Source organism: Ostrinia nubilalis, chromosome 8, assembly GCF_963855985.1.
Source record: "Ostrinia nubilalis chromosome 8, ilOstNubi1.1, whole genome shotgun sequence".
Classification (NCBI taxonomy): Eukaryota; Metazoa; Arthropoda; class Insecta; order Lepidoptera; family Crambidae; genus Ostrinia; species Ostrinia nubilalis.
Window position 1 is genome coordinate 11613445 of NC_087095.1, and position 10749 is coordinate 11624193.

The following is a 10749-nucleotide window of genomic DNA, read 5'->3' on the forward strand; positions in this document are numbered from 1 at the left end:
ACTTAATAAGTAAACCTTTTTTCCCAGCGAGAAATTGAAGTCTCTTTCAAATCCGATTGTAATTATTTAATTTCTAAGATTAGTTTACAAAGCTTACTTAGATGAAAAAATAAAGTAAAGATTTGAAGGTAAATTCTGAAAACGGTCAGGACGGCTGAAAGTCTAGTGTTTACCTATTTCAAGAAAAACTAATTTTTTAAAGTGTCTGAAACTCTAAAAATGCATCATTTTATATGACTATGATGAATTTCTTTTGTACTAGTATAGACTGTAAATTGAAAAAATAAGTAGCATTTAAAAATTTAATAAAACTGTAGTTTCGTGTAGTTTTCTTTTAGTTTCGAGTTCTAAAATGCCAACTAAAATTAGACAATTCCAGCGCAGAATGTGTGCTTTTAGGTGATATTCTAGATAACATCCCAGCACTAGGCGCAATATGGTACAACTGTACATAACTGTGCCGAGTAAAAGCTAAGTTTCTTTACTGTTCGTTCGTTTCAGCCAAATGACGTCCACTGCTGGACAAAGGCCTCCCCCAAGATTTTCCACAATGAACGGTCCTGCACTGCCCGCATCCAGGCTCTTTCCGCGACCTTTACCAGATCGTCGGTACACCTAGTAGGAGGCCTGCCCACGCTACGTCTTCCAGCCCGTGGTCGCCACTCGAGAACTTTCCTGCCCCAACGGCCATCGTCTCTACGAGCTATGTGCCCCGCCCACTGCCACTTGATTTTAGCAATTCTGCGAGCTATGTCAGTTACTTTGGTTCTCCTGCGGATCTTCTCATTTCTGATTCGATCACGCAGGGAAACTCCGAGCATATAGCCCGCTCCATCGCCCTTTACTGTTACGTATATAATAATAATAGGTATTATGGTGTACACCTGTGAATTTGAAGTTGAAAAAGCTTTATCTTTAATTATACATCGAGCTTCATTCCTCGAAATTAGAAGAATAATTGTAGTTTCGTGCAACTACTCGCTAATCATACACAATAGTTTAAAGTAATAAAAAAATAACACAGGTAAAATAAAATCCTAAACTGGTATCCCCAAGCAATCGTCATAACGGTCGCTCGTTCAAACTTCATTCGTGTTTTAGTGCTTCGCTAGTCTACACGTAAATTCAAATTCTACCCGTCTTGCAAAGAAAATGCCGAAAAGGAGTAGTGACGAAGACTGTGATGAATACATTAGGCGCAAGATGAGAAAAATCGAAAAGAAATTGCGCAAACGCAAAAAGCGTTCTCGTCGTATATCTTCGGATAGCAGCGACTCGAGGATGGAATGTGCCTCGCCCGTGCTATCAATAAGCGAAGGTAGGTCTAACCTTTTGTAATTATTGTTTCATCGGTTACTTCAGCAGGTGATACGAATGGCAATTTTAATTTTAAGCCAGTAACGTAATATAGTGAATTAGTAATTTTATTGAAAATTTGCAAATACCTTACTTAATTTTTTTTTTTTTCTCTCTTTTCGTTTTTCGCTATCAATAAATGCTTAAAACATTCAAATGTACAAATACTAGTGTGTATTAAGGTCACTTTGTGACTTTATTTACGCCATGTAAATAATTTTGTACGAATGTATTTTATGATTGCAAGTAACCGATGTGTATTTTTACGAAATAAACAAATACTTAGCGATATCGCTTTGTAAATAATTTTGTTCTCGTAATTAAGTTATCCTATTAGAGCTATATGCTTTGGATATTATTTTCTAAACGTGCAAAATAATAAAATATGACATATTTTATGCACTTTTAGATGGCCCAGGACCGCAGTTATCGGAGGCCGTGGTTTCGACCGAACATCTCGGTTTACCCACACTTGGCGTGGACTTAGAACCCGCCCCAGCGCTTTCCCCGCCGGCTGATCCAAGTACCGAGGAATGTACGCTAGATAATGATATTCTCGAGATGTTAGGCGCATCTCCGTTAGAATCAAAAAAGACTGGAGATAACATCCAGAAGGACATTGCGTTACGATGGGAGCATATTGCTACTTCAGGCCTCTCAAAAGACGCCCGGAAGGAACTTTTAGATAAACATTTAGTTCCTGGAAATTCTTCAAAGATTGGCACCCCGATTTTGAATCCTGAAATCAAAGCCGCGTTATCAGACACCATGATTGGCAAAGACAAGGTTTCCCAAAGCAAGCAATCGCAGGTAGCGTCCGTCATTGCTTGCATCGGAGAGGCTCTCACCAAGATTTTTCAGTCTGATCATAAGGATACCTCAGTGATAAGACCTCTTCTTGAAGGCGCTCAACTTCTCTGCGATTTACAACACTACGAGTCGATGAAAAGGAGAAGCTTTATATGTGCATCTATTAAAAAAGAGATCAAAAGCCAGATTTATGAGACAGGAATCGACAAATACTTGTTCGGTGAAAACTTGGCTGATACTCTTAAGGCAGCTAAAGCCATTAATAAATCCGGAACTGAAATTAAGGCAACAAAGCCTAAAGCTGGATCATCACGCAGTCAGTCTCGTTCTTTAAACCCGAGACCTCAGCTGGCGAGTGGCAGGCAACCAGCCAAGAGGAGACAGGAGCCTGCTGCATACGCGCAGACCCCTGCCCCATTACCATTCCCGGCTACATCGCAGTGGCGCCAGTATCCAGCGCAGCCGCCACCGCTGCCGCCGCCTCCTCCACCGCCCCCACCGCCTCCGCCACCACCGCAGTCGCAGCAGCGGCCCAAACAACGCCCGTATCAACGTCGTTAGATCCGGTACGCTCCTCTGGGAGACTTGCTTTATTCTATGATCATTGGTGTCAAATAACTAACGACCCAACGATATTATCGTGGGTCAAGGGTTACAGCATTCCTTTTTATAAGCCAGTTATACAGAAACGAGTTCCTCTACCTCCAAAATTGTCAAAAGATGAAATCAATAATCATTTTGAAGCCATAAAAGAGCTTTTGGATTCGGGAGCTATTTCTGAATGCAAACCAAGTAGTGATCAATTTTTATCCAGCTACTTTCTGATAAAAAAGAAAAATGATAAATATCGTTTCATTTTGAATTTAAAATCATTAAATAAATTTATTAGGACTGACCATTTTAAATTAGAAGATCTTAGAACAACTCTGAAATTAGTATCCAAAGACTGTTATATGGCTTCTCTCGATCTAAATAATGCATATTTCTTAATTTCGGTAGACAAACGGTACAGACAGTATTTAAGGTTCCAATGGGACGACAAACTCTTCGAATTCAATGTTCTTCCTTTTGGTTTAAGCACAGCCCCTTACGTTTTTACCAAACTGCTTAAACCTGTCATGTCTGTGCTGAGATCATTAGGTTATCTTTCAACCATTTATTTGGATGACGTATGTTGTATAGCACCGTCGTATCGAGAATGTATGATGAATATGGCACAAACAAGGGCCTTGTTTGAATATTTAGGCTTTCTAATTAATGAGGAAAAGAGTTGTTTTATTCCTTCCAATAGATGCACGTACTTAGGATTCATAATTGACTCCAGAAACTTTCAAGTCTGTTTACCTGATGCTAAAAGACATCACATCTTAACAGAATTAACAAAATTGAGTCGTCTTCAACGTTGCTCAATTCGACACTTTGCTCGTGTTGTTGGTCTTCTTACTGCCGCTTGCCCAGGTGTACAATATGGTTGGCTTTACACAAAGCAGATGGAAAGATGTAAATATCTTGCTCTCCTGCAGTCCGATGATGATTACGATGCTTATATGAATATACCTACATATTTACAAGATGATTTTAAATGGTGGATTGGTTCAATTAAAAATGCAATTAATCCAATTAGAGAAGATATTTACACCTTAGAGATTTTCTCTGATGCAAGTAAAACTGGGTGGGGGGTAGTATGCAATGGAAAGACCGCGAACGGACAATGGAGTGCGGAAGAATCAGACAAACACATTAACTTCCTTGAATTACTAGCTGCGTATTTTGGTCTGAAAATATTTGCGGCGAATTTAAACAACACTCAGATATTGTTACGCATTGATAACACGACTGCTATATCGTATATCAATCGTATGGGAGGAGTAAGATTCCCACACCTGAATAAATTAACAAGAGATATATGGAACTTTTGTGAAACAAGAAACATTTTTATATATGCTTCGTATATACGGTCAAAAGATAACGATATAGCAGACGCGGAATCACGTCGGTTACATCCTGACACGGAATGGGAATTGATTGACTCTGCTTATAATCTCATTGTTTATAAATTTGGAAAGCCTGAGGTTGATCTTTTTGCAACAAGACTAAACACTAAGTGCCCTAGATACATTTCATGGCATCGAGACCCAGGAGCATATGCTATTAATGCTTTCACGGTTAGCTGGAATAATCTTAATTTTTACGCTTTCCCTCCAGTATCGGTTATAACAAAAGTTATAAGAAAGATTATGTCTGACAGGGCCGAAGGAATAGTAGTAGTTCCCTATTGGCCTACGCAGGCCTGGTTTCCACTATTTAATCGACTTCTAGTGACAAAACCCATCTTGCTTGCATACTTGAGCCAGTTGAAAAGACACTTACTTTTGTCTCCAGCAGTGTGATGGCGCAGCCTCAGCTCAAACTTATGGCCGGCGTATTATCCGGGAGGCGTTCTCCAGAAGAAGTGTACCATCAAGTTCTTTAGATATTATTTGTGCGTCCCTGTCCGATAGTTCTATATCACAATACACTGTCGCATTTAAACGTTGGATGCTTTTTTGTAATTCAAATAATTTAAATTGTTACGAAGCGTCAATTCCAAATATCATTTACTTTTTCACAAGTGTTTTCAATTCAGGCGCACAATATGGAACTCTGAACAGTTACCGTTCTGCTCTATCACTATTAATAGGTTCACGAGTGAGTACCGATGATCGGATCAACAGACTCTTCAAGGGTTTTTATAAACTTAGACCATCTTTACCCAAATACAATATCACCTGGGATACTTCTATTGTTCTTGATTATTTAACAAATCTGTATCCCAACCAAAACCTACCTTTAGAACAGTTAGCTAAGAAAACACTCACACTCATAGCTCTTATTACAGCACATAGGGTGCAAACATTTTCACTCATTAAAGTTCAAAATATTGTGCGCTGTACAGGTATGATTTCCATTAAAATACCCGATACTATAAAAACTTCGAGACCAGGCGCTTATCAGCCATGCCTTACCATTCCATTTTATGATGCGAAACCCGAAATCTGTCCAGCCAAGGCACTATTAGATTACATAGAGATTACTAAATTATTGAGAGGAAATATTGATCGTCTATTTATTAGCTACCGGAAACCATACAAACCAGTATGTAGCCAAACCTTAAGTAAATGGATTAAAAATACTTTAAATGAAAGCGGAATTGACACTTCAATGTTTTCGGCCCACTCCACGCGGCACGCCAGCACGTCCGCGGCCAGCAGGCTAGGCGTCAGCATTGACACAATTAGGAGCACTGCTGGCTGGAGCGGGACGTCTAAAGTCTTTGGAAAATTTTATAAAAGACAATTAGATAATCGTCAGGAGCATGATTTTGCCATATCTGTCTTAGAAGATATTAATGATTAAGTCAAAGGTTGTGATTATTTTTAAATAACCTATCATAATTATGAATTACGATAGAAAATATTATCTTGTTCGAATTATGTATTATTATTTATTTTGTATTTTTGTGAAGACACAATACTTAAATAATTTCATTGATTAATATATGATTATTAATTCATTCAAAAATAATATTTCTCAGACTCTCAAGGTCTACAATTATTCTTCTAATTTCGAGGAATGAAGCTCGATGTATAATTAATGATTAAACGAACTTACCTTAGTGACGTTCTATCATAATTATACGAGGGCTTCATCCGAAGAAATTAGAACCCTCCCACCACATACTTACCCAATAATACGAAATATTATTTTGTCCATGGTGTTATAGTAACTACGACAACATCTGTAGATGTTGTCTTGTGTATCCTACCACTTTCAACTAAATGAAGTTTGAACGAGCGACCGTTATGACGATTGCTTGGGGATACCAGTTTAGGATTTTATTTTACCTGTGTTATTTTTTTATTACTTTAAACTATTGTGTATGATTAGCGAGTAGTTGCACGAAACTACAATTATTCTTCTAATTTCTTCGGATGAAGCCCTCGTATAATTATGATAGAACGTCACTAAGGTAAGTTCGTTTAATCATTAATAATCAGTAATATAATATGACGTCTTATTAAAGTAAAAAGAAAAGATTAGGTAGGTACTCAAAATTATTTCAGTCATGTTTGCCTGAATTAGTAAGTAGTAAACCTTCATAAGGCTTCATCCTTATAAAGCAAGTAGGTACCTTTTGCCCGTGGCTAAGCCTCAATCAGTAAAAATATAGTGTATTGTTATTCTGATCTAAAATAAAATAAATAAATGCTGTACAAACAATAAAAGCATAGTAGGTATAGTTTCATCAAAATCCGTTCAGTACTTATCAAAATATCACATTTTATAATCACACTAATATTATAAGTGAGTGTGTATGTTTGTTATTTGGTATGGAGTTAGCTGACACCCTGGACTAACACACCGAGGGGCACAGGTCTGCTAGTATTATCAGAAAATCATTTAGAAACCTATTAAGAAGACTAGCATTTACTCCCGACTTTGCCCAGATAGATTTTACTTTCTTCCCCTTTACCACAAAACTATAGCGTCTAGGGTTTTCTAAGAAACATGGGGAAACTTTTACCAAGAACTGTTCAATAGTCGCCGAGATTTAACTCTTGCGATACTTCCACAGAAACACAGCTGGTGAAAGTTTAATCTGGATATGTTGGAACTTCCTTACATTTACCTAGTATCTTCAGTACCACTGCGTTAATATCACAAAGTCGAGAGCATGTTGAAAAGCTTCCTAGTAATAACTAACAGTTGTCAGAAATACTGATTAAATTATGTAGCTGGTTTAATAGAATAAGAATAATGTCAAATTGTTGCGAGTTTGAGATTTGTTATGAGTATCATTGATAAGTGATAACTTACAACCACATCAAAACACATCTAGGTAATAGGTCTCTTTTTCTTATCTGATTCTCACTCACATGTCCTCATATCTACCATTACCTTTATCCATATTCGAGCGTGACACCGTGAAAATGCAAAAAACGAAACTTTTAGCTAAAGCAGATTTTAGTATGAGGAAAGGATTAAAATATTCAATAGACCAACAAAAGTGGTTACACTATACATTTTACCTAGAGCCGTGGGAAAGCAGGAGGCGCAAGGTGCAGCAATTTGCCTTAACACATCTGGCGGCGCTCGGGCGATTTGCACTTTACCCGGAGGATCGCGAGCCTGATTGCTTTTTTGCCAAAGTCCGACAGCGGTGCGGAATAGATAGCCATTCTTAGCTTTAACGAGGTTATTGTTCAGTCTGTGACGCATTTGGAGAAAGGCCGTTTGCGGCTCAATTGAAATGAAGTTAGCCTGTCAATTATTCAACAAAGGATACACTTTTGTTAGATACTTTTAGAACGGAAACCGAACATTAAGTCGATTCCTTTTAAAACGTCCTCGCACGCCTAAAAAACAACTTAACCTCGGCATTGCACCCAAATAAATTATTAATGAAATGTAAACAATAGCTTTTCCGTCTTATCTCAAAGATCATCTGTTCAATAATTAATTTCCCATTATACGATTCGGGTTTTTGAATTCAAAATTTGGTGCGTATTATCATAATGAATAGGTGTGAGACGGGGCCGTATTGGAATCGAATTCGTCATCTTGGGGTCGTTATTGTAAAGGCATTATCTAGGATCGGGAGCGGCTCGGAATATAAATGCGGGGCTCGCGGTCGGAGCAATATGTCAGGCGGCTTCAGGACATGCTCTAATCTGCCAGGCGGACGGCTGGGTCCATAGACGAATTCGACGAGCTATTAATTACTTACTACTAGCACTAGACCTATATTGGAGCTTGCAAGTTCGTACATAAGACTTTTAGGTTAGGATTTACTTTTTCATCTTTCCTTTAGGTAAATTATACGTTGAGTAAGAAGCTGTTACTTTTTGGTTTGGACGTTCTGTGAATGAGTAATACTAAATAGTACGTCTAAAACTACGCTTTCACGGACTCACGAATTTGAAGAGTTATTAATAGGTAGGTACTACTTACTACAAGCACTGACATTAAATATATTGGAGCATTTGGAGCTTGCAAGTTCGTGATAACTTTTAGATTATACTTTAACATTGGTATTCTGACTTGGATATTCTGCTTTCATTCATAATTAAGGATAATCTAAACAGCTGTTAGAAAATAAATTATTTAAAATCTCCGCTAATACAGCTAATAGTCATATTACAAAGCAATGTATAAATTCGAGTGGGTATTCAAAAAAAATACTTCGTCGCGTGCCACCCGCATACCCTCAGCCATGCGAAAGCGACACAGTTCACACGTCGTATTCCTCTTCAAAACGCACCCTATTATTATTTTGATTTTCACACTATTATTTTCTATTGAATCAATGCAAAAGACTATAATTAGCTAAGTATAATAATAATAATAATCTTCCGTTTTATCGATTTCGAACAAATATTCCGTGAAAAAATTCGGAATATTCCGTTACACTGTGGGATACTACTGTTTCATTTTGTAGGGTTAATGTATCTTCAACCTAGATTATTAATACCTATTCAATAATCTAGAATTTCTAGTAATCAAATAATGTTACAACTGAAGAAAATATTTATTTTTGTGGGGTGTCAACACCACCGATATTGGATCAAAATCTGCGCCATCATCACGATGCCATAGATTTTTTAGTTCAAAGACTAACGACTAGGAAAGAATAATCGAGAATTTGTCCCTGTAAAAATAATTAATTTAATAAAAAGTATTAATTTATTTAACTTATTATTACTTATCAAGCGTGCGTCTGATGACTTTTTATGAAAAAATATTTACTTACATTATTAAGTAGTTTGTATTAAATTCAGCAACCCTTATTTATGTCACCAATTCACTATAGATTTCGCGTGTAGTGATTTTCGATTTGTAACCGCCACCGCATCGTGACATCATAGAACAACGGTGACGTCATATGCGGGTGGCGCGCGCCAAACCACTTTCGTTAATCGTTTTCCGACATAATGACTCCCCTATCACTTTAATATGCATGGTATTCACAGAACGAACAGTGAATGCTAACCAACACAACTAGAGATCGAAATCTTTGTGTGTTTGAAAAGGTATTTGAATAAAACAATTTAAGCAGCAGTCAAAACTCCCATGGCTTGTAATGGGTGGTCTTTTAATGATCTTTAACCCTTTGGAATGACAAATCTAAAAAAGTTTCAAAAAGCTAGAAATATGATCTTAACACAGAATACTTAATATGGGTCTTATTTAACAGGACCTAAAGAAGACTTTTTGAAAAAAAATTGAAACAATTTGTTTGGTCTGCCAAATCTTCCTTATGTAACTTTAATATCTCCACCTAAACGTGTAGGCAGGCATAGTAATCTTTATACCCACATGGGATAGATAAGAGTCCCTTAACCACGATTAACTCGAGATAGCCAATAAAAAGCGGTCGTTTTACAATCGCCCACCCGATATCTGAAACTTCGCTCGATATCTTAGAGATCGCGACCGTTAAATAAATCCAGCTAATCGCCTCAGACTGGGCTCCTCGTATTGTCCAGGCATTCAATGCCTTCATTGTCTACAGACGGCTCCTTAAACATCGACGAATGAAAGGATACAAGTACCTGGATGCATTAAAGGGAATATGCATCTTATGATGAGGACTTTAAGTAGAAGTTGCGGTGTGGAGATCAGAAGAAAAGGTTGCACAAGACGGACAAAGGTAGACAAGATTGATGTAACGGCCGATGGTAAGTTTGCGCACGTGCTCAGGACGGCTGCAAGCCGAGCTTCGTCTTTGAGGTATAAAAAAAGATTGCGCCCCATACATGTTAGAGGTTGAAGGGTCCCTTACATTTTTCTAACTAAATTACTTGATACTAATTAGGACAAGATTAAGTCTCAAAATACAGAATTTAATTTGTTACATAATATTCCACACCATGATAGAAATGACGTTTTCTGCGATGCTTCTCATGGTCGTAGTTGTATTTAAGCTTCACCTGATAACATTCACTTTGTATAATTTAAATGTTCCAAATCTATCTAATAGTAAGTAAACAAATGGGTTTAATCATGCAAATACTTAATTAATGGCATACTACCACAGAATATCTATTACGCAAGACTATCAAATATTGACGCGATTAATTTTGCATAAAGTTGTTCGATAAATAATTAATAACATGTTCAGTACATGTATTAGGTATTTATTGTATGAATTGGTTACAGAATCCTAAAATTGTATTGAAATGTTTCGTTACTATAGTGTTTAATTCCAATAAATTATTTTGTACAGTCACGAACACAAGATTTGTTAGATGCATTTTCCAATATTTTTATTTTCTTGTATAAAAATTCCGATCGAGTTTTTTCATGAGGAAAATTTCCTGGAATATTTATTTTCTTGTATAAAATTTTCCGAACGCCGTCTTTTTTCAAAGTCAAAGTCAAAGTCAAAATTTCTTTATTTGTTTAGACTAATAAATAGTTCTTACAAATCGTCATTTTGCTCTTAAGGAGCCTCTACATGTCTCATAATCTTTTTACCCTACCAGCGCTTCGAGACCAACATTTGGCAAGTGCTGAGAAGAAGCGCCGCAACAAACTCAGTCA

The 10749-nt window shown here is 37.1% G+C and overlaps 1 protein-coding gene across 1 annotated transcript; it reads left to right on the plus strand.

The window, feature by feature from the left end:
- The first annotated feature begins 923 nt into the window (after positions 1-923).
- LOC135074226 (leiomodin-2-like) lies at positions 924-2727 on the plus strand. Its single transcript, XM_063968521.1, has 2 exons — positions 924-1318; positions 1766-2727. Exons 1-2 carry the CDS (start codon positions 1153-1155, stop codon positions 2725-2727), a joined length of 1128 nt encoding a protein of 375 aa, XP_063824591.1. The 5' UTR covers positions 924-1152.
- Positions 2728-10749: the final 8022 nt, after the last annotated feature.